The sequence below is a fragment of the Acanthisitta chloris genome, unplaced genomic scaffold, assembly GCF_000695815.1.
Source record: "Acanthisitta chloris isolate BGI_N310 unplaced genomic scaffold, ASM69581v1 scaffold32509, whole genome shotgun sequence".
In the NCBI taxonomy this organism is placed as follows: domain Eukaryota; kingdom Metazoa; phylum Chordata; class Aves; order Passeriformes; family Acanthisittidae; genus Acanthisitta; species Acanthisitta chloris.
In genome coordinates this window covers 8,801-32,787 of record NW_008693611.1, presented here as the reverse complement: position 1 = coordinate 32,787, position 23,987 = coordinate 8,801, and the positions used below count along the sequence as shown (strand labels likewise).

At 44.6% G+C, this 23,987-nt stretch overlaps 1 protein-coding gene across 1 annotated transcript in view; it reads left to right on the top strand.

Moving 5' to 3' along the window:
* Positions 1-1,423: 1,423 nt before the first annotated feature.
* The window catches only part of ZNF532 (zinc finger protein 532), a 22,837-nt gene continuing 273 nt past the window's right edge, over positions 1,424-23,987 (top strand). Inside the window, exons 1-8 of the mRNA XM_009083128.1 lie at positions 1,424-3,781; positions 8,902-9,083; positions 11,911-12,087; positions 16,032-16,194; positions 19,288-19,566; positions 22,863-22,975; positions 23,309-23,456; positions 23,716-23,985. Of these exons, the coding sequence (XP_009081376.1) occupies positions 1,442-3,781; positions 8,902-9,083; positions 11,911-12,087; positions 16,032-16,194; positions 19,288-19,566; positions 22,863-22,975; positions 23,309-23,456; positions 23,716-23,985 (3,672 nt within the window). The 5' untranslated portion in view covers positions 1,424-1,441. The remainder of the gene's footprint in view (positions 3,782-8,901; positions 9,084-11,910; positions 12,088-16,031; positions 16,195-19,287; positions 19,567-22,862; positions 22,976-23,308; positions 23,457-23,715; positions 23,986-23,987) is intronic.

Genomic DNA, 23,987 nt, shown 5'->3' with positions numbered 1-23,987 from the left:
GAAAGAGTTACTGAAAGGTTTGTGGAGGAAAAGAAGGGAGGAATGTGGCTGCAGAGTCCTGGCGGTTGTGTGGAAACACAGTTTATATACTGAACCCTGAGGTGGGTGCACTGGAACATGAGGGAGAGATGAACTGGCCAGGTCAAGTCAGGACTGGCCATGTCCTCGGTCCGTTTCTGTTTAGCTTCAATTGCTCTGAGAGTTTGAAGAATGAGAGAAGTTCATAAGGGCAGCAGTAACTCTGAGTGCCCAGGAGCAGAAACCCTTCATGGGGGTGGTCCTTCTGCAGCCCCTTGCAGCTCTATGTCCTGTGCTCCGCCCTTCATGGGGGTGGTCCTTCTGCAGCTCTATGTCCTGTGCTCCCTGTGGATGCATTTGTGTGCTCGACAGACCCTGGAATTCTTTTGAGATGCTTTCTCATTTTGGAATGAGCCTAACTGAATTCCTCAGTAAAGGTCAGATGTCTCGTCTGCTGGGCACTTCTGACCTTCAATATACTTGGAGGAAATGCCATGTATGTGGGCCTTAATTCATTGCTCTTGGTAAACGCTAATTAAACTCCAGTGTATGTCACTAGAGGAAGTTTCAGACTAGGCAGACTTTCTAGTGCTTTTTGATTGTATACAACAGGTGTAAAAAGACACCTATGGACTGATGTACAATCAGAGTGCAAATGATTAATATCCCAGAACATGAGAAATTCTGTCAAGTCTTTGTGTGATTTACATGGATTTGATACGCTTTGGACTCTGGAATCTTTTCCATATGATTCTTCCAGAAACTTTCTCTGTAATTTTGATATTATGTGTGTATCTGGTTTTGTATTTGGGACTTAGTAAGTTAGACAAAGCCACAAAAACATGAAATAAACTGTGGAAACAAGTTTCAAAACGCCTCTACATGAATTTGAAGGTGTTGTATGAAATATCTGTGTGTATTCCAGTATCCTTGAAAAATTTTCCTCATTTGCCTTCTCAGAGTTCAGGTAGCCAGTACTGATGGATACCTAATCTTAGAGACTTTTGTTACCACCTTGGAGAAGATTCATCAGGTTGATAGTACAAATGTTAAGGGAAATCAAGAGTTAGGAGAAATTGCAAGTGCCTCGTGTCAGTTCCATGAATGTCCAGGTATCTTGCTGTAATCAGTGTGTGTGGGCAAGGATAGGAAGCTTGGGCCTGGCCTGAAATTGGCAGGTTCCTGCCCGTGGAGCTGATAAATTACTATAGCTTCTGGTGTGATAATTTGACGGTACACTGGACTGAAGCACAGTTCTGTAATCCGTCACTTCTGAAGACAGTACTTCAGAAAGTGGGCTAATGCCTTTTTGCATGGCATATGCGAACAGACACTTGTTTGGCATAAGACTGTGCTACTGAAGCTTAAAATACTGAGATGACGACTTTGTGCTTCTTTTGCAGATTGGCTTACGATCAAATACATGACCATGGGGGATATGAAGACCCCAGATTTCGATGACCTTCTCGCAGCCTTTGACATACCAGACATGGTGGATCCCAAAGCAGCTATTGAATCTGGACATGATGACCACGAAAGCCACATAAAGCAGAATGCTCACACAGATGAGGATTCTCACGCCCCGTCATCATCTGACGTCGGTGTGAGCGTGATCGTGAAGAACGTGCGTACCATTGACTCCTCCGAGGGCGTGGACAAGGATGGACACCATTCCACGGGCAATGGCTTGCATAATGGCTTTCTAACATCAGCAGCTCTTGATAGCTACAGCAAAGATGAAGGGAAGTCACTGAAAGATGATGGGTCAGCTTCTGAGGCTACACTGAAGGATACAGCCTTCAACCAGTTCAGCCCAATATCAAGTGCTGAAGAGTTTGATGACGATGAAAGAATTGAGGTGGATGATCCCCCAGATAAAGAGGAGATGCGTGCAAATTTCAGAGCAAACGTCTTGGCAGGATCTGTATCTCCGCAGGAATATGACAAACTAAAGGCACTTGGAGGGGAGAACTTGATTAAATCTGGAATCACAGTTTCAAGTAGTGTAGATAAAAATAAAGCTGCTAAACGAGAGACAGAGACAAACTCTGTGAATTTAAGTGTCTATGAACCTTTTAAAGCACGAAAAACAGAGGACAAATTGCTAAAAGACAGTTCTGAGAAGCTTATTGAGAACAGGGCACTTGATGGAAAACTGAGTACTGAAAAAGGTGACGCAAACCTTGCCAGCATTTCCCAGGCCAAAGCAAAATGCTCAGCAAAGCTTTCTTCCTGCATCGCTGCGATCGCAGCTCTGAGTGCTAAAAAGGCAGCTACAGATAGCGGTAAAGACTTACAGCCTAACTCAGGAGAGTCTTCTCCCTTACCAAAAGACATGGGAGAAAGTCCCCAGGCCATCGAAAAGTCACCTGAGTCTCAGAGTCTCATAGATGGTGCGAAAAAGCCATCTGTCAAACCACCTGACAGTCCCAGAAGTATATCGAGTGAGAACAGTAGCAAAGGCTCTCCGTCTTCTCCCGCGGGGTCAACACCAGCGATTCCTAAGGTTCGCATCAAAACCATTAAGACTTCTTCTGGGGAGATCAAGAGAACTGTTACTAGAGTGTTGCCAGAAGTTGATTTGGACTCTGGTAAAAAGCCAGAGCAGACTGCTTCCATGGTAACCTCCATGACATCTCTCCTGTCCTCACCAACCTCTGCTGCTGTTCTCTCCTCTCCTCCCAGAGCTCCTCTCCAGTCCTCAGTTGTCACCAATGCAGTTGGATCTGCAGACCTTGCACCGAAACAGGTCACTATCAAGCCCGTGGCTACTGCCTTCCTGCCGGTTTCAGCAGTGAAGACAGCAGGTTCCCAGGTGATCAATCTGAAGCTCGCTAACAACACCACAGTGAAAGCCACCGTCATCTCTGCCGCGTCCGTGCAGAGCGCCAGCAGCGCCATCATAAAAGCTGCCAACGCCATCCAGCAGCAGACGGTCGTGGTGCCCGCGTCCAGCCTCGCCAGTGCCAAACTCGTGCCAAAGACAGTCCATCTTGCCAACCTTAACCTCCTGCCTCAAGGTGCTCAGACCACCTCTGAGCTGCGCCAAGTGCTAACGAAACCTCAGCAGCAAATCAAGCAGGCAATAATTTCTGCAGCCGCCTCACAGCCTTCGAAAAAAGTGTCTCGAGTGCAGGTGGTGTCGTCTCTACAGAGTTCTGTAGTGGAAGCATTCAACAAGGTGCTGAGCAGTGTCAACCCTGTACCAGTTTACATCCCCAACCTCAGTCCCCCTGCCAATGCCGGAATCACGCTGCCAACACGTGGGTACAAGTGTTTGGAATGTGGGGACTCGTTTGCCCTTGAGAGGAGCCTGACCCAGCACTATGACAGGAGGAGTGTGCGAATCGAAGTGACTTGTAATCACTGTACAAAGAATCTAGTTTTCTACAATAAGTGCAGTCTCCTGTCCCACGCTCGTGGGCACAAGGAGAAAGGCGTCGTGATGCAGTGTTCCCACCTGATCCTAAAACCGGTCCCGGCGGATCAAATGATAGCATCTCCCTCCGGCACCGCGGCTGCGTCCCTGCTGCAGAGCCCGGTGGGAGCTGGCACGCACGCCGTGACAAAGATACAGTCTGGCTTATCTGGGACAGTGATCTCGGCCCCGGCCAGCTCTCCTGTCATTCCAGCTATGCCGCTAGACGAAGATCCATCGAAACTCTGTAGACATAGTCTAAAGTGTTTGGAGTGCAATGAAGTTTTCCAAGATGAGACATCTCTTGCAACTCATTTCCAGCAGGCCGCAGACACAAGTGGACAAGTAGAGTATCCTATGTTTACATTCCAGTGTTTCACCTCTAAGCCTAGGAGACTTTGGATGTGTTTTCACTTTCATTTAGCTGTTCATGATCTGAACCTCTGTGATTAAAATTATAAATGAAAACCACAAAAAGTCTTGCAAGCACTTACATAGTGAATGTCAGCACTTTTTAGTAGCTTAGAGTCTTTCTAGGCCCTGAAGTCTGAAATTGACACTGTATGTTTTTGCTAAAATTTAGCATTAGCTTTCTCGCAGCTGAATGTTATAGTACTGAAATTAATCATGGGTTTTATTAATAATATTCTAATGCTTCTCTCTGTGCTTTGGAATTTGACTAGCCCATGGAATCCACTTAATTGGCACCCTCATTAACAGCACGTCTGTTCAACCTGAATGATAGCTTGGAGTGATTCGTTCTCGATTGGTCTTCAGGTTTTACAGTGTTCATCCAGCGCCCTAAGTGAGCTAGGCATTGCTCTCACCTGCAGGGACCCAGGCAGTGACAAATGGCACACTGACTCTACTGACAGGAGTGCCTGCTGTTTGCCTTAAAACGTGCAAAGCACTGCTGCCTGGCACGCGTTCCGTGCTGTGTGACCATTTGCTTAGCTGCCTTGGGTTTCCTTTCCTCTTACCAGTCCTAATGAGTGCAACTTACAAACCATTTTAAAATCCTTTACTAATGTATGTGGCCTAACCTGAAAGAAACACGTCATTCAATAAAACTTAATACTCATCGGTGTGCAATGTATTTTATAATCCGGCAAGAGTGAAGGTGGTTGATTAAACGATACAGTTGGATCTCTGTTGGGGTGTGCCAATTAAAAGGGATTCTGATGTGTTTCAAAGCATTCAGTTGAGCTTGGTGCTCCAGCTTCTTGCTATGGGGGAAGCTGAAATGAAAGAAACACGTCATTCAATAAAACTTAATACTCATCGGTGTGCAATGTATTTTATAATCCGGCAAGAGTGAAGGTGGTTGATTAAACGATACAGTTGGATCTCTGTTGGGGTGTGCCAATTAAAAGGGATTCTGATGTGTTTCAAAGCATTCAGTTGAGCTTGGTGCTCCAGCTTCTTGCTATGGGGGAAGCTGAAAACCGCATGCTCAGTCCCCAGGAATATTCCTGGGAATCAGTCACACAGCAGTATACAGGATAAGGACTTTTAAGTGGTGCAGTTGAGAAAAAATGCCCTGGTTGTACACACGCAGGCAGGTTCCTGTCAGGGTCTAGTAACTGCACTCAGGACCTGTTCTGTACCGTGAAGCAGCTTCGCTGTGCCCTCCACTACAGGTAGTAATGTAAAGAGGTTTGCATGTGGAAATAACCTTGACTGTATGGATGATGTGGCTCTGCCTCAGCTCCTCTGGCTAGCAGGGTTAGAGTGAAACAGCCTGGATTCCCAGTGGAATGCCATGCGAGTGCATTCCTCTGTCAGATACTACAGGTGTGCCTAAATGCGTTCATTTTAGCAGAATATGTTCCATCCTTACATCTTGCTGCAGTTCTGAACAGTATGTAATGGCTGACTATGAATATATTCTGCACCAGCTCGAGTTACTTAATACTCAGTAGTTCGGGTTTTTAGCTAACTGCTTTGCTGGTGTGAGAAGGATTTTTCCCATAATAGACTCCTTAGGTAACATTCCATCTGAGATCCACTAGCCCTTGCAAAAACCCTGTTGTTCTTGGTAGTGGAAAATCAGGCAAGTCAGAAGGTCCCAACATAAAGCAAGTGGAGGAGAGACAGAGAAGTATTCTGAGACTAGGCTGGGAGGATGAGGCTGAAACGGAAAGACCCAAGAGAAGGACAAAGCTAAAGTGATGTGCTCACTCTCGGGGGCCCTTTGTCCTTATGGACAGGTAAACTAAACCTTTGGCCCTTCCCTGTGACTGGTGCTGTTGTCCTGTCGCTGCCGAGTTTGGTCTCCGTGCATGTCCTGTTAGGTACTGTTTATCCTGGTGATGTACTATGGGAAAGCAACTGAGATCTTCACAGGATGTCAAAATGTAGCTGCAGTTAGGTGGAGGACCTGTGGTTCCCAGGTACTGCTGTCCAGGGAGGAAAGGCCGTGAAGGTGCAGGAACAGCACTGCCTGCAGCCTGCCAGGGCGTTTGTGTGTCCTGATGGGAACTTGCCCTGCTTTAGGAGCCGGTGTACAAACAAGGCTTTACTCCCTGCTTGCTAGGCCCTGGATCTCCAGGCTTAAAAACAGCTGCCAAGCACTGGAGGAAAAGAAGCTAATTTCACGTTCTTCCATTTGAAAAGAACACTCTTAAAATAAAGTAGTTATAAATGTTCTCAGTTGAAATATCCTCTTAAAAATTAAATAAACATCTTTCCTAGTCTTTTTTTGCATACCGAGCAGCAGCTGCCTCTGTACCTTGTGTTTGATTTCTTCTGGAGTGGTGCAGCTGCACTGATGCCCAGCATGGACATGGTTTAACTGGTGAGGTGCTTTAGTGAGAGCAGTGCATCCTGCTTCGACTTAAGTTGTCTTTTTGTCCATTTTCTGTCCCAGACAGTGCTGCAGGGGTAGTGCTTGCTGGAGAAATGCTCTGTACAGTCATTTATTAATAAACATTTTGCTACTTTTTCATTAGATGTTGCCTCTTGAAAAGCTCGGATGAGAAATACTCTGACTTGTTTTCCTTCTTAGTGCTTGGCACTGGCTTTTGGCTGTAAAACTGCCATTATTGTGGGGGGAAGAAGACAAGGAAGTTAGAGGAGATTGATATTTTAACTTTGGAAGGAAGGAAGGAAGAATAAAAATAAACAATTGGATTTTGGAAAGCAATAATGGGAAAAAAGGTGATTTGCAGGTTACTGTTGTTTCTAGTGCTCATCTAATTGCTCTTGAAATGGAAAATGTGTAGTTTTGTGTTTTGAATGAATCTAAGCAATAAGTGTCTGTTACTGGTTCTTCTGAAACTCCTGTTACGAAGGCAGAAGGTTTCATTTAAAATAAATGATGTTAGAACGGCCCTAGCAATGGAAATATGTTCCCTATGCAGTTATTACATTTCTGTAGTGTTTTGATTCCGTTAATATTCCTGTTAAAGGGAATGGAACCACTCACTGGCAGGTTTTCTGGCTGGATGAAACCCTCACCTACTCACTGGGGGGGAAAAAGGTAGCAAATCTGGGCTAATGACTGTTAATGTTGATCTTAGTTACAGATAGGAGTGTATAGCTCCCATACATAGCTCATTTCCCTTCATACTCAGCATTCCTGTGTGTCTTTATTTCTTTATTTTCCACGTCCACCATTTTTCCTTCTAACCCTTTTTTTTTTTCTGAAACTTTGACTTTAAATGCAGGGAGGTGATGATTTTCACAAACTGTGTTTTATTTTGGTGTGGGTTGGAATGAGAGAACTGGAAGTTAATGCCACCTTAAGCCCAAAGTAAAATGGTAAGCGAATGTGCTGAATTTCAGAATTTCACAGTAGGTGCTTCTCGTTCTGCTGTGATCAGTTGCAATTAAACGTTTTCTGTGCTCAGTGAAATAGCAGACCGGGAGCCTTGGCCGCGAGCCGCCGTGGCGCGCTGGGTCCGTGTGCGTCTCCGGCCTCGCACCAGGCTGGCAGGTAGCTTGCTGCGAGCTCAGGGAGGGCACTGGGGCTGGAATGCTGTGTGGCTTTGCTGGGGCGTCGCAGCCCGGTTTGCTCTGGTAGTGCTGCAGGCCAAGGCTTTGGAAGGACTGACCCCCAGATGTTTCTGTGGCTGGAATAAGAAGTTCTGTTTTGCTGTTTTCTTACATAATCCAATAATGCTCCAGACTCTGCAGTACTGTACTGCTGCAGGTCGCAGACAGAGATGGGCAGAGACGGATGTGGGGAACCGTACTGGCGCCCAGACCATGTGGCAGGCAAGCTTTAAGCAGTTGGGGCTAGTCAGGATTTTGCTTTCAAGCTGAACCGAAGACAAAGTTAACACTCCAGACCAGTTCTGGTTAGCCTGAGGGTGAGTCCCCTGCATCTGGCTGTGGCTGTGTGGTCAATTAAGGCCAAATATTTGGCATTTCATGTGTCTGAATACAGACTTAGTGTGTCACACAGGCTCTGAGCAGGGTGACAGGTGGAAATGCCTGTAGGGTAGCTGAACTCAGGCAAAGCCTTCCACGAGGGCACTATGTGCACCCCTGCTACCTACTAATGCAGCAGGCTGGAGGTAGTGCCAGTTGAACCTGGACTGGAGTAATGGCAGGTTTTCTTTGCTTAACATGCTCAGTTTTAATGTTTTGCATTTGCCATATTGCTGTGGTCAGATGTGGGTGACCTGTTTGGACAGAGGCTGTGTTCAAACACACGGGTCCCCGTGGTCACAGAGCAAACACTGAAGGTGAACCAGATGAAAGGACACTTCTTGCAGAGCGGCAGCTCCGACTCTGCTATTCCAGGACCTGGGGTTACTGTTTTTAAGAGAGATTTAAAGGAGAGTCACCTAACTGGGAAGAAGGGGGTGGCTTTTTGTGAAGCACCTATTTTTCAGTGAAGAACTAGGTTTTTACCTTGAGGAAGGGGATTATTTCTTAATTCTTTATTTCAGGAATTCTTCATGCATGTGTTGGTAAATAATTTATAATACAGCCCTGGAGATCTTACTCTGTTCTGTGTTCTTGCAGAGCATATACGTCGCTACTTCTGCCAGACTCTTACAGAGAACATTCCTAAAAATATGCAAATGCATGTTAAGAAATATCCATGTCATGAGGGAGTCTTGGTTTTGATTGTGAATCTTCTGAGGTCACTGGTGAGAGTCACAAGTCCCAGGTCATAAGAAAGAATAGGAATAATCTGATTCTTAAGCTTTAGGCCCCTGGCACTGGTAATGTGATCTTGGGGAGCACCTGAGAAGGACTTAGATAAGCCCACACGCATCTCCCGTGGCCAGTGGTGTGTGAAGGAGCCTGTGGTGCAGGACGGCCCAGGGAGTCTGGCTGCAGGTACCTGCCTGCTCTGCCAGCAGGGCCTGCCTTTAGGACTTGCCTGCTTCCTCTGGGTCCTGTTCCATCGTGGCATTTAACCTTTATTGATATCTTGCAGTGTTTGACACAAGACGTTACGTAGAGCTGAACCAAACCTTTTGTCTCATCTATTTTGGTTTATCGTTTAGAAGACATGCAATATCTGCCAGATGCTGCTTCCTAACCAGTGCAGTTTTGCATCACACCAGAGAATTCATCAGCATAAATCTCCATACACGTGTCCTGAATGTGGAGCAATCTGCAGATCTGTCCACTTCCAGACCCATGTCACTAAGAACTGCCTGCATTATACCCGAAGAGTTGGGTTTCGGTCAGTATAATGATTACTTTTGTTGTCAATTTATGTATAATTTATACTTTTAAAAGTAATTTTCCATTTTCATAAGCATTGTTTGTAGAATACAGCTTCATGTGTTTAAGGTTGTCATGGCAGAAGTACTACTAGTACTACAAATTTGGGAATAAATACATTAGGATTCTGTTTTGGTTTGAGCATCCACTTTTGTATATAATTAAATCAGAATATTGCTAGTCTCGTAGAGATTCAGGACTTCACAGTTTATAAAGTCTGGAGGATTCAGATGCATTGTCTTAATTTCAGGTTTTTAAAAAGAACCTCGTGACTTTTTTCAAAACAGAGTTTTAGACTTTTCTCTCTGGTAGAACAGTCATTTTCAGTATTTACTGCCATGATGTGTTGTGGAGATGCTGATGGGCATAGTGCACCTGTCTGGTTTCTCTCTCTTCTGTGGGAAGTCGAGATTCCTTGGCTTTACATCCCTGGGAAATTACTCAAAACAGCCTGGGCTTTTGGTTCTTTTTGTTACTCCTCGGTTTCCCTTTTATTCTTACGTTTCCCTGTAATGGCAACTCGCTGAGAAAATGGAGAGCAGAGGCATTTCAGAGAAATTTTAAGTTTTGAAAGCCTTGAAAAAAATGTTTTCTCTTAGAATTTTCCTTGCCCTGAACAGCAGACAGCACAGCAAGAGGTCAGAGGAGCTGCCCTTGCCACCGAGCTTTGCTCAGCACTCCCAAAACATTTCCATTTCACCCTGTCTGACTGGAAAAGGGGGATTTTAAATCTTGCAGCAGGCAGCTCCTTCCCCCTTAAGGTGCCACAGTTCAATTTCCAGGATGGCTGTGCAGTCTTCCACTAAGGGAAGAACATTTTTACTGCATGGAGTGTCTGTTTTCAGCTTGGATCCATGGCCTGATTCAGCTCTGAGCTCTTTGCATTTCTTGGGGGTCTTCTCTTCCACCCTTTTCTCCCAAGCAGTAGTCTGTCTCGTCCTGCATTTCTTACATCTGCTCCCTCCACTCCCCTTCCCTCTAGCCTGCCTCCCTTGGGTTTGTTCAGGGCCCCCAGCCTGCTCCAGTAACACTAGCAGATTCACAAACGTGAGTCTCAGTTACTCAGCTTTTGAAGACGTCCCATAAACATCTCGTGTCACACCAAGTCAGAATGTCTCAGTCTGGTGAGACTAAACTGGAGTCACCCAGGCAAAGAAAAGCAGTATCTGGGAATGTTAAGCTCTCCCTCCTCAGACTCCTTAGCCTCTCCTTAGCACTGTGGTACATTTGCCTGTCCTGCCTTTCCAAAGGGGCTCTGCCAAGGAGTTCAGTTTGATTCCAGCACTTTAGGCTAGTTGTCTGGACTAAATCAGCTGAAAACTTCAGCCTGAAGTTTAACTGCATCATCATTCCGAGGTGAAAACGGGAAAGCTGTTAGAGCAGTCCACATGAGGAAGGCTTGGTCCTTAGGAAGTGCTTTAATATACAATGGTGGATGCTGAGGATCAGTGATGGTGTCGCATGACTAGAGAGCAGAGTGAAGACGTGGGGGGGGGTTAGAAACGCACCCAGCTCTCCGCAGGGGACACCTGAGGAGTAGGTCTGTTAATGAGAGATTGCACTGTGTACTGCTGTGAACAGGTGTCAGCTCTGTATGGGCAGAGAGGATCTTAGCAGACCCAAACAAGACCAGGTTGATCTACTTTAGAGAATGCATTGGTAAACAGAGACTCGGTGCGTATAAACTCGATGAATAATATTAAACATGTAGACAAAGTGCCCAGAAAAGAAAGGTTGACGTTGAATAAAATTCACAGGTGGTGAGTTTTAAAAGGAAAACGGGGTTCTTGGATGCAGTGTGTAACTGCATTTCCTTCTTCATTGCTATCACCAGGGCACTAAAACTAGCACAAAATGGACTTGACATTTCTATGACAACACTCCTATTGTCATGATAGATGCCAGAATTAAGATTCTGGAAGGGCAGATGCCATTTGTGTTTAAATTGTGAAACTCTTAATGCAAAATACTGGCCAGTAAGAAATGGGTTCATTTGGCAGGTTATTTTGTCACTGTGGATTGTAGCATGTTCTTGGACTGGTTTGGTAGCATTTACTGGAGATGTACAAGGGACCATTTGTATGAAAATTCTTATGTCCTAATATTAATTCGATGTCTTAATCGTTTCATTTTAGAATAGATGCGGAAAGGTCACACATTTTCGACACAGCAGAAGTATGTTTTTGAAAAATACTTTCCCAATTCCAATCTGATATACTGATCTGATTGTAGAGGTTCGGTTTAGTTTCCCTGAGTTTAAATGCAAATGCTGATTTGATTACGTATACAGAAAATCATCACCAGTATGTCTTCATTAAATCTACACAAGGGAAATGGCACAAATATTTTCCTTGCTGGTTTTCCGTTTGGTGGTAGTTCCTAAATTGCTGTGGTGTACCTTAAACAATGCACTGCATGTGACAAAAATGCATTTTGTAAAGCCTCTTTACAATTTGCAGAAGATTTAAGCATTCTTTCTGCAATCAGTAGAATATTCCCCTATTGACCCTTCTATCTGTTTTATTGCAGTAACATAAAAACATGTCCTGACTTCCTATCTCCTAGATTTTCAGATTGAAATGTGTGAAATTTCTCTTCCCTCCTGTGTGATCTGCCAATCGCTGTTTGTTGATTCCCGCGGGGTTGTTTAAATGGACAGAGTAAGGTGGTTTTATCCCGTTGTTACCCATGTTTGGGATCTCTTCCCCCTGCTGTAGCCCCGTGTTGATTCTGTTCGGCACGGCTCGGGGCTGGGCTGCACTGACTCTTCTCCGCTCTCTCCGCAGCTGCGTGCACTGCAATGTCGTGTACTCCGACGTGGCCGCGCTCAAGTCTCACATTCAAGGTTGTCACTGTGAAGTCTTTTACAAGTGTCCTATCTGTCCCATGGCGTTCAAATCTGCTCCCAGCACACACTCCCATGCCTACACACAGCACCCGGGTATCAAGATAGGCGAACCAAAGTAAGCAAAACTCCTCTTCTACTGCGCTTGCCTGCCTTTGAATGACCTGTGAAGTTGCATTCTGTCCTGTGCTTGCAGTCTTAAAAGTCGTGTCTGGCAGCCAGCAGCTCGTCATCCTGCTGGTAGCAGGGGCTTGGTTTCACGCTTTCTGGAGTTTTTAGCTGGCAGTTCGTTGGGCAAAAGTTACGTTTCCCTGAACACAGCAGTAGCAGGTCTCTGAGCACTCTGCACCACAAGGGAGTGATTACAGAATGTAATTACAGAAATGATTCGGACAGGTGGCTGAAGTGTTGCTCGTCCTGATGTTTTAATCTGCTTAGCTCATCTGCGTTTTTACTGTGAATCAAGATAATGTGATTCCAAAAAGAGATGCTAAGACTCATCAGTGCTTACGCAGTGATTTTCATAACATCTGGTTGAAAAGCTGGGGAAAAGGGATTTTATCTGTTTATATAAGTTTTTTTCCAAAATGTAATGACTTTCCTCCTGGATTAAAGCAGAAGTGATTCTGCCCTGTAGCCAGGAGAACGGTGCTTAAAGGTGGTGGTTTGCTGAAGGTGTGACCCAGGGCAGAGGCAGGAGCTCAGGTTCGGGTTCTTTGTTTAAAGCTGTTGAGCATTCTCAGCCTCTGCTGCAGCCAGCGAGTGTGCAGACTGCTGAGCCCTCCTCAGCCAGAGCCTGGTGCCTCTCTGCAGCCCCTTCCCTGCTGTCTCCTCTCCCAGCCTTGGTTCGAGCGCACTACTGAGAGCAAAGAGTCGAGTATTTAACTCCCTGTTTCCTCTGGGGCGTGCAGGGAGCGCTAGTGCATGGTGACAACTTGCAGGCTCAAGCAAGTGGAAGGCAGATGAGGGAAACAAAGGACCATGTGATGTAAGGGCCAGAGCTCAGGAGAATTCTGTTTCTTACTGTTTCTTCCAACATTTGACAGGAGATTTAGTCTTCAGGTTGTTTAAATCTAGGTCAAAGCAAAATGGCAACAAACTTGCCGTGTCTGAGCCCAAAGGAAGAGGTTTCCACCCAGTGGCAAGTGATACCTTGTTTCAGTGCAGGAGATGGGAACTTCATTGAGAGGCTGTGAGACACCAGCATCTGAAACTTGTTTCAGATTCCCATAATTCTTGCTGGAGAAAGCCGAAAGATTAATACGATCACTGTGTAAGATGCTTCACATATGAGAAGTGAATCGTGCTTGGATCTGTCAAACTGTTTCTGATCAGGTTCATGAATTAAGTACTTTGCATTAGTGTTTTTTCCATACAGATGTTCTTATAATTGCGTTCTTTTATGAATTTGATCATAAAAAGACTGAAATTAATTTTTATTAAGTACTACTGTAATAAGTCATAGAATGCATAGCTGAGTGCTGCCCTTGAGAAGTGGTATTTGCTTTCAATTTGCCAGTTTTAATCAAGGTGCTGTCTTCCATGCATGCAGAGTGACTGGTGGATCTTGCCAGCCCTCTCCGTGTTTGGGGTTCTTAGCCTAGCGGTGCTGAGCAGAGCTGACAGGTTGTGTTTGAGGATTGTTTAGAAGCAATATAACCCATATAAGACAGGTTGTGTTTGAGGATTGGTTATAAGCAGTATAACCCATATAAGACAGGTAACACTTGGTTATCTGTGTCGCCTTGCTGAGCCCCAGGGAGTGTGTGACTGGCACACAGCTGAAGGCTTCCCAGCATCACTGCTGCCCCAGGGCTCTCCTAACTGGGCACATGCTGGTGCTTACAGGAACTGGGCTGGCTGGGCTCTGCCTGCCTGCCTGCCCCTGGCAGTTACTGGAACCGTGGGGTTTGCAATCACGTTACAAACAGTTGTTTCAGAACGGATGCAGTAATCTATTTGGGGTATGAAAAATGAAGTTTATGTGCAGGGATTCTCAGTGGGATGAAATGAGATTATTTTAATATAGGGAAATGGATGGCTGTCTTGTCTTTCAGCTCTGCAAAGCTCTCTCCTGTAACCTGCCATAAGCTTTGGCTTCCCTTAAAACCGTATTTGTGATCCTCTTTTTTCAGCAGCGTCACTTCTTAGGAATAGCTCTGAGACATTTTTCATGGCTGATCTCTTTTTGAATACTGGAGGAATTCTTGTTTATCAAGACAGAGTACGGATATCTATTTGAATATTAGTATAAAGGATATTGCCCCACAAGTTCCATTTTTTTAGAGAAGTACTGTCCTCTGGTGCAGAAGCTTTCAAATCGCTGAGTGTCTTTTGTGTGACTGCGAGTACCTTCCCGTGCGATACCCCCTGTGTTTATTGTAAGATAACGCGTGAGCTGGGAGGTGAGGAGGTGGCGGTGCCATGCCCGTGTCGGTGTGCACCGCAGCCCAGCGTGACTGCAGCGTCCTGAGGAGCTGACGGGGTTGTAAATTGTGTTCTGACCAAGCACAACTGCCTTTAAGCCTCGGACAGGGTTTTCAGCAGTTACATGGTAAACACTGACTATTTCAGGCAAAAAAACCCAAACCAGCATCCATGGTTGCATGGGCTTAGGATTGAAAACTTGGCTGTGTCTGAAAGAAATACTCCAAGTGTGTATATTCACAGCTCATACTATTAGGTATGTCGGTACACATTTAAGTGAGTACAGTCTTTGCCACACCTGTCTGAAATCTGGATCTCGGCCAGATAGTTCTGCTTCTGCGAAAGCAAAGTATTTTAGCTGCCATATTCAGCTCTTGGTGTTTTTAGAGAGTTACAATTTTTATATGTGGTAGATTCAGAAAGATGTCAGGTTTTTTGTAGTAGATTCACTACAGATGTGCAGCAAAGGGTTCACCACAGGAAGCAGGACAATAGTGCCTCACTCATCAGAGAATGCTTGTAAATTACACATTTGTCTTAGCACTGTGGGAAACTGGCACCACCTGACATACCTCCCAGTTAATATGAAGTGGTGACCTGTTTTTCACTTGGACTTACAGAATGGCTGTAGCAATGGAAGCAATGTCCATGTTCTCATCATCTCACAGCATAGTTCAGAGTGATCCTTAGAGCTCTGGAGCAATGCGCTGTCGGTGATCATTGCTTGGAGGGATGTGGAAAGGACTTGGAGGATGGGTGTTGCTGATGAGAAGAGTCATCATTCTAGCAGGCAGGGAGGGTTTTGTGGGTGGTTTCTTACCCACAAGCTATTTGGGACAGAGATGAGGAAGCCTGCTTTGCAGGGGAGGTGCCTGTCAGTGTAGTGAGCACCTGTGGCTGGGTTCCTTTTATTTTAGCCAAATTTTCTCTGAAGCAGTACCACTGCTGACGGCCAGTGGCTTAGATTTCTCCCTCATCTGATGGTCTGTGGTGAGCATATTGCGTGTCTGAATGGGAGGCTGAGGTAGCTAAGTTCAAAAGTCATGAGTGCTCCAAGAGAGGAAGGTGTGGGTTTGGTGGTGTCTCTACGTTGCTTTGACAGACAGGTTGATAAAGGCTTGTAATGGCCAGCCAGGGAAATACTGTCCTGCACAGCTGGACCTTGGCATCCAGGAGCTTCAAAGCCACCTACATGGCCAAAAATACATTTAACCTGAAGTATGTTACTAATTATGGTTGAATTAATCACTCCCTTAAAACTTTCTGTCTTTGCAACCCAAACCAGGGATATTGTCCTCTAGCCACAGTGGGAGTTCAGGAACTGAAGATGTTGAACTCTCAGAGTACCCTGAGCAGGTGTTGGTGTGATATATGTAACTGGCATATGCTGTTGTTTTCTGTCCTCTTGTTTGCACTTTCTAAATTTTTTTTCTATTTTTCTATTTCTTCTGCTGTTCCCATATTTTGAAATTGGAGGATGTTCTGAATTAGTTTAATTTTAACTTTTTTTAGGCAGTGTGAAATGATTACTTAAACATGTCAGATCTTATCTCTGATGAGAAAAAAGTTAACATCGTGATTCTTGCAAATAGATCATCACCTGACTGACAATGTTTATTGTACTTCTGTTTTTAGAATAATATATAAATGCTCTATGTGTGACACTGTGTTTACTCTACAACCTTTGCTATATCGCCACTTTGATCAGCACATTGAAAACCAGAAGGTGTCTGTTTTCAAGTGTCCAGACTGTTCTCTTCTGTATGCACAGAAACAGCTTATGATGGATCACATCAAGGTGTGTAGGCATCTTCTCTTGTTTCCTTCATAGATACCATTTGTCATGCAATGTATGCTGTGAGAACACACTGTAACAGGGCACGGAGTAGCAGGACTGCAAGAGAGAGATGTTAATAATTCTGAGAGGCTGATCTGTGAATGTTGTTCTCAGGTGTTAAAATGTTGCATTTTGCACGGTCTTCAGCATATCTGTGATCACTCCGTTTTGCTCTATGAATGGTGATTTTGGTGTACTGGAAATATCTCGATGCGTCACATTCAATAGGCTCTTTTATCAAAATAATAACAGGTATGGTGAGGTTAGTCTGATCCTAATGAGTACTGAGCCTTATTTAAAGTACTGCAGCTATTATTCCGATTGCTAGGAGCTGCGAATGCTGAGTGCCTCTGATGTTCAGAATTCACCAGTAGGAACCAGTATGTTGCTGGACGTAGAGGTTACTTGTTCACATACAAACATGAACACATGCGTGCTTTGAAAAGAACTTTGGTGGATCTTCCCATAAAGAGCCTTACACCTGAAGATTCACTGTCACCCTCGTAAATCCTGGGTTCAAGAATCAGTAGCCCCTGGCTATCATTTGTTAGCTGTGTGTTTTAAACAGACCAAATCTGTTAGCAGCACTCGGTTTCTTGTGCCTTATTAGCACCCAGTGCCTGGAGACAGCTGAGGTTTTCCCCACCCCTGCAAAGGACTACGGTCTGGAATGGCAGTGTGGAATTCTGCGGCTTTCTCTTGCAGCGACACACAGAGTACAATTTCTGTACAAAAGAGTGAAAAAACAGACATCTTTTTTGGCTGCCAAAACCATCGTTTGCATTTTAGTCTCAACTATGGTACGTGTAACCTCAGAATTCTCCAAAGTTGTGTTGGAAACAAGCTCACAAGTCTTGAAAAAACCTGGGCCTTAAGGCCAGTCTTAAACTTGAGGAGGAGGCAGGGAAGGGCTGACCCAATGCATTGAGAAATACAAGGGCTGGATTTTTTTGTTTCCGAACTAGTTGCACTAGTTCTTGCATGTTTACTGCAAGAATTTGATATTGATTTATGTTTATGTTTCTGCCAGATACCTGAGATGGACCTCTCATGCAGCAATGCAAAGCTCTGTTTTCCTTTGATTGACTCAGATGGTTCCTCTTTTTTTTACTCAACAGGCACATTCTGTATATTGCAGTGTATGTCTTGTTTCTGTAATTAGGTTTTCCTGATCAGCCGTTACTGGAGAAGTATTGTTCTATCTGTACGTAACTACTGTAAGACCTGAAGACAACAGTTTTAGAGCATGATCTGACTGCAGTTGGGGCCATCACCCTTACATAAATCAGGTGGCTCAGCATCCCCCATTTGAAAGTTATGCTCAGGTATTATGATTCGGGCACTGTTTAACTCCTTAGGCTTTAGTGCTCCATGTCAGTTTTTGTACTTTCAGCCAGTGGGTTTTTACCATGATTCACTATAAATGATTCAGACAATTTTGAGCCCAGAATGAGACTGGAAAACACATGTGCAGTAGTGGTATTACTGGTTTTACATTTAGGATGGGTGTGTAGTAGGGAGAACAGCAAAGCAGAGTTCAGTTAAGGGGGAATGAAAAAAAAGGGTAAGAGGTTATAGGCAAAAGCAGACAAGGGCCTGGGGAGAGGACAAGTGCCGGACAGGGACAGAGTTCAGCTGCACAGAAGGTAATGGTTTGATATGGCTAGACATAAACCATCAAGGCAGAGCCAGACCTGGATGGAAGTAGAACAGAAAGAGAGAGAAGGAAGCTCAGGAGGAGGTTATTTAAAGCTACAAAAACCAACCCAAACTAATCCCTGCAGATGTCCATGTTTCTTGATGGCAAAACGTATGTCTGATTTTCCTGCAATGGCTCACTGCAAGAAAATTTGTAGAGGCAGTGGGAGCACTGGACTGGAGACGTAGTGCTCCCCAGCAGCACGTGCTGCCAGCACTGCTTCATGCTGTGCTTTCGTGCCTTTTGTGCATTTCTGAATAAGAAATTGAATTTCAAGTATTGTGTTTAAAAGACATCTGGAAAGTTGAGCCCTGACACTTGACGGGCTGACGGGTTAGGCTGGGATGGCACCTCCAGGTCAGTAGGGGAAGCTCCTTCCCCCTGCCCTGTGCCAGGGACACCAAAAGCACCTCCTCCTCTCCCGCACTCCTCACGCTGCCCTTGGGGCCGGGCAATTGTCCCGTGCACTTGGCTTTTTACTAACGTTTTAGGGGGCTAATTACTGGCTTTTCTGCTGTTTAGCAAGTGTTCAATAGAAGAGCCTGTTCTCTAGATGAGGCTGATATCAGCTCTAGGGTCAGGAGGTAGTCCCAAGAGCCCCAGGATTTACAAAAGAACTTATTACTGGAGCACAGAGTGGTATTTCTGTATTCTCGGAATCAAGGAAGCTTTGCATAGATTTTTTGTTTCTGAGGTTACCTGAAGGAAAAATAATTCCATTTGGGATGGTTAAACATATCCTCCAGAAGAGCTACAGCAAAGGTTAGTGGTGATAGGATGAGCACACAGTCACAGTAAAGAGCCTTTTGGATGTGAGAGAGACCTCGGTGGTGGGTCCCTGCTCAGCAGTGTGTGACCTCTGGGCTGCAGCCTCAGCGTAAAATACTGATATATCCTAAGTGAAATACTTGTCTGATCTTTCCAGAATTGCCTTTTCTTGTCTTATTTACCAATGTGCCAAGTCAAAATATGTCAGTAAAAGCCCTTCCTTCTTGGAAAGCTCCAGTCACATAGTCTGAAATGAGGGTGCTCGAGTAATGTGTCAGGTAAGTAAAGTGAGAAATTAAACAATATAAAGTACTTCTTGAGCCCTTTTTATCCTCCTTGTAACACAGCAATTTAAGCTTAACATACAAAGTCTTTTCTTTCTTGGTGAAAATACGTACAGATGGTGTCTGTTACTGTTGTTGGCTAGTTGCCTCTACTTAACCCTGTTTCTTTAAGATTGTGATCTGATGATAATAGCATGACAAAGAAGTAACTGAAGGCTTTTGCTTCAGAGGGTCTGTGCATTTTGTCTGTATAACTGTGCATGTCTGTGTTACTTTTGTACTTTTTGTTCTCTTTTATTGTAGTCTATGCATGGAACCCTGAAAAGTGTTGAGGGGCCACCAAACCTGGGGATAAATCTGCCACTCAGCACTAAACCCACAACTCAGAACTCAGCCAGTCACAACAAGGAGGACACAAAATCTGTCAACGGAACAGAGAAGTTGGAGAAAAAATCTCCTTCTCCTATTAAGAAAGCAGAACCTAAAAAAGTCTCTAATCCTGGCTGGACGTGTTGGGAGTGTGACAGGCTCTTCACTCAGAGAGATGTTTACATCTCCCACATGAGGAAAGAACATGGAAAGGTAAATGAATATATCCAGTTACAAAAAGTGAATTAAACCTGAAATTTAGAGTAATGTTCTTTCTAAATTCCATTTGTATTTTTGCAAATGATTCCTTGAAGTTCTACCATTATCCTTCTCTGTTCTTATATCTATTTCACCTTTCTCTCTTTGACGGCTTAGTTTTTGTCATTTTAGTATGTGGTCCTACTGAGAAGATCTACAAACTCTTACTCCATTGTTCATGCGGTACGAACATTTTTTCAAGTGGAAATGGTGAAAGATGTTGCAGCATTTTGTCCAAGCCATCTAATCTGATCCAGTTTCTTATTTCTTCCTTGTGCCTTCTCTGTTTCCTCTCTCTTCAAAGTTGTGTGGTGAACATGGGGTGAGAGTTGGACTTGATCTTAAAGGTCTTTTCCAGCCTAAACACTTCAGTTCCATTCTGTTCTGAAGTTCAGTGACTGTCCTGTTTTACTGGGCCAGCGAGTGCCAAGCAGCGTTTCATTTTACAGGCAGACACACTGTGGTGGAGCTGTTGCTCTCATCTTAGACTTTTAGGTTCAGATGAGTTAACAAGCTGGGTTTTGTATTTAAAGCAGATGGATTTGAGATGGTTTACTTGAATTGGAATTTACTTGCAAGTGAAATATGGGAATGCTGCACCCTCAAGTCAGCAGAGAGACAGTTTGGTGTTGTTCCTGCGTTCAGTAGCATTCCCGATGAAGTGGCAGGGAGGCAGTGGTGACCCTTCCTAGCTGTGTTTGAGGCAGGCTGTGACACGCAGCAGCTATCTGCTGCCCAGTCCCTGCCTCTGCCACACACACTGGCTGGGAGTCAGGGGATTAAGCTCACGTGCTGTGCTGCACTGCAGCAGAAGAGCAGAACTGGAAGGGGTAACAGGCTTATTTTGTCTAAGTGGAGAAGAATCATCCTGAGTGAAAATCCACAGTTTTCAGGATCCTGATAGACCATAATAAATGGTAACACATTTCCAGAGATCTCTGTGTCCCTTCAAAATCCATTGCTTATCTCTAAAGTTGTTCTGCAAATGATTTTATTCTGTTTATAAACATTTTATGGAAAAGCTGAAAATGCCAGACAGCTGAGTGTCATCTTCAGTCTTCTTATGACGTTCAGAAATAGCACCCTGACCTGACTGAGACTGTTCCCCTGTTCCTCCTTGCCGCCAGTAACTCCCACCCCGTTCCTTCAGCCTTCCTGCTGTCCAAATAATAATTCAGCAGTACTTCTACTGGCAAACAGAAAGAAGTTTAAGACCAGATGCATTGTACATTGATGCAGTTCTTAAAAACAAACTACCACAACCTCCCTGTGGCATTGTCCCTTCAGAGTGAGGTAGAGAGTGATGCCCAGTCTGATGACATCCACAGCAGAGTGGCAGGCGGTGTGTAAAATGAGGTTGGTAATGTATCAATAATGCTTCCTAAACACTAGCTTCAAACCCGTGTGTTTCTGTCTGATGTTTGTGTGCAGTGTTGCCTCGAGAACAGCCCTTGTTAGGAAATAATAGAGAATTGTTGCACTCTAACTCTTTCCTTGCTTACATTCAGGTGCTATTTTGCATCCCTATTCACGTGGTTTCTTGAGTAACACTGGAGGCAGGTAGATGTTAAAATGAACAGATACAAGTCCATGTCTCTCAGAAATGGGAGATAAAGACCAGGTGCTATGTTCCTTCCAGACGTGTCCCAATTTTCAGTAGTTGTGAGCTGTCAGAAAACTATCTTGAAAACCCAAACTTTTATGGATACATTTTATTGTAGAGAGACTAGAAATGAGCATAAGATAAGCAAGTAAGTGATATGGACCTAATTAGTAATGGAATTGATTTATAGACAGATTTTCTTAAGAATGATAGGTGTGGGCTCAGTGGTCCATACGGAATGATTGTTTAAAACTTTAATTAAGCAATTCCTGAGCTATTCATGAAATCCACTGTCATGCAAAAGTGTTTGAAGGTAATTAGTTTCAAACTGCTAACTGCTGCTTTTTCAGGACCAGAGTGAAAGCTGTGAAAGGAGCTGTAACCCCTCGCTGATCCCAGGCTGGATTATGCAGAGGTATTCATAGGAGAGCTATTGCCATGTATGTCTTCTTTGGACAGGTTCTTGAGTTTCCAGACCTTATTGGGAACACAGGCAGATCCATATTTTCTGTATCCTCTTCCTAAGGATCCTGGATGAAGGGTGTAGGGTAGGAATATTTCTAGCCCCCTTGGTGTGACTGTCTGCCTGATCTTACAAGTGCTGTGAAAAGAAGTTACTAGCCCAGACAAGGGGTGGGTGGTTCTAACAGGTCTGTACGACTCCTGTCTTGAAACTGGACCGTGTATGTCTGCACTCGGCCGGGCAGACGTGCTGAGCTTCCTAGGACTTGCGTGCTGGTGTGTTTCTGTGAAAGGACAGACTTTTTCAAGCAGGAATTACCAATTCCAGCTTGCTCACTGATCATCCCCTTTGTTCCTGTCCAGACAAGATGCTGTACAACAGATGATACTGCACTTAATTACAGAACCAATTTTCTAGTTCTTTTGGGTCTCGCTGCCATTGCAGAAACTAACGTGTCCTATTTGGGTCTCTCTCTGAAACCTCCCCAAGGAACCTGGAACGAGTGTGGTGTCACAGCTCGCTACCTGAGGTGCTCTGAGTGGGACCAGGTCCTCCTCAGCACTGTCCTCCTGCTTTTCTGACCAAGGGCGTGATGCATCTACTCAGTGCCACACTTCTGCAGTGTGTCTGCTCCATCCTTCTCAGCTTCTTCCTTTTCTTTGTCCTTCCACTTGATAAATTGCAATGTAAACCCCACAGATGGTGCTCAGGTTGGCATCAGACCATACCTCATGACTTTTCTGAGCCCTGTTATTGTGGTGGTGTCTGTGACATTCAGTTTTGGTCCTTTTTCTGTGCTCTGCACCCCTCCTTGTATGTGGCTCAGGGGCTCACAGTCAGCGGCTGCAGACATGGTTTGATGAAGGAAAGGGAAAGCAAATCTCTCACCATACTGCCTTTACTGATCTAGAAATGATGGGCTGATCTTCCTTGCTTCTTTGGTGGAAGAAGTTCTCTTTACCAGTTTACAGCTGGTGACAGGTGTGTGTGTAGGTCACGCTGGCCACACTGCTTTGGAAGAGGTCCAGCTCTGACCGGGTTAGTGTTGCTGCTGGCAGGGCTGTACATGCAGTACAGGACCATACACAGGTAAGTGATGTTTCTTTCCTCTAATCGAAAGGTTCAACATATGCGCTGCTTTTACTGAGCTTTTCTAATGAATGTATTTCTCTTCTTTTTTTAAAGCAAATGAAGAAACATCCATGTCGACAGTGTGACAAATCCTTCAGTTCATCCCATAGTTTATGTCGTCACAACCGTATCAAGCACAAAGGCATTAGGAAGGTTTATACCTGCTCGTAAGTTCTGCTTTGATTTATTTAGAAATGGAGTACAAACCAACAAAAACCGCTGTTGAATTTCTCTTCTCGGCTGTATGAAAGCCAGTGTCCCGTCCACCCCAGTGCTCAGGAGTTCAGATGAAGGCAGGCTGAGCCAGGCTCTCCTGCTCCTGGGAGTGCAGGGCTGCACAGCTGCAGCAGATCTGAGGCTGCGCCGCTCCGAGAGCCGGCACTGCTGCTGGGAGGGCGCGGGTTGCCGTCTCCCAAACACACAGCATCTCTTCTAACCTACAAAAGGCACTCTTGTCAAGCATGACGTTTGCATGTGTGTGTCTGTCTGTGTGTCTGCAGGCACTGCCCGGATTCAAGACGTACTTTTACCAAGAGGTTGATGTTGGAAAAGCATATTCAGTTGATGCATGGCATTAAAGACCCTGACGTGAAAGAAATGACTGAATCTACTAATATGGAAGAAAGGGAAGTAAAAGAAGACACGAAGGTAATCACTCAGAATATTCATTCGGTCATTAAGAGTGACTTTTTTGTGGAGATATATTCAGGAACTTTAAATACATACAGGTATTTTGGTGCCATAAATGTCTGATCTCCTGTGAAGTAGAGCCCCAAAAGGATTGTGTTTGTCGAAGTGGTACTGGAATCTGCCAAGGGAAAGTTTCTGAAGTTTGCAAGTCACAAATAGTTATTAAAAGAACTGTGCATTTGTGCTCACATGACAGACCATTTATGTCTTTCTTTAGGTTCCTAGTCCAAAGCGTAAACTGGAAGAACCTGTCCTGGAGTTCAGGCCTCCACGAGGTGCAATCACTCAGCCATTGAAGAAGCTGAAGATAAATGTTTTCAAAGTTCACAAGTGTGCAGTTTGCGGCTTTACCACAGAAAATCTTCTCCAGTTTCATGAACATATTCCTCAGCATAAATCCGATGGCTCTTCATACCAGTGCAGGGAATGTGGACTCTGCTACACATCTCACGTGTCCCTCTCCAGACATCTCTTCATCGTACACAAGCT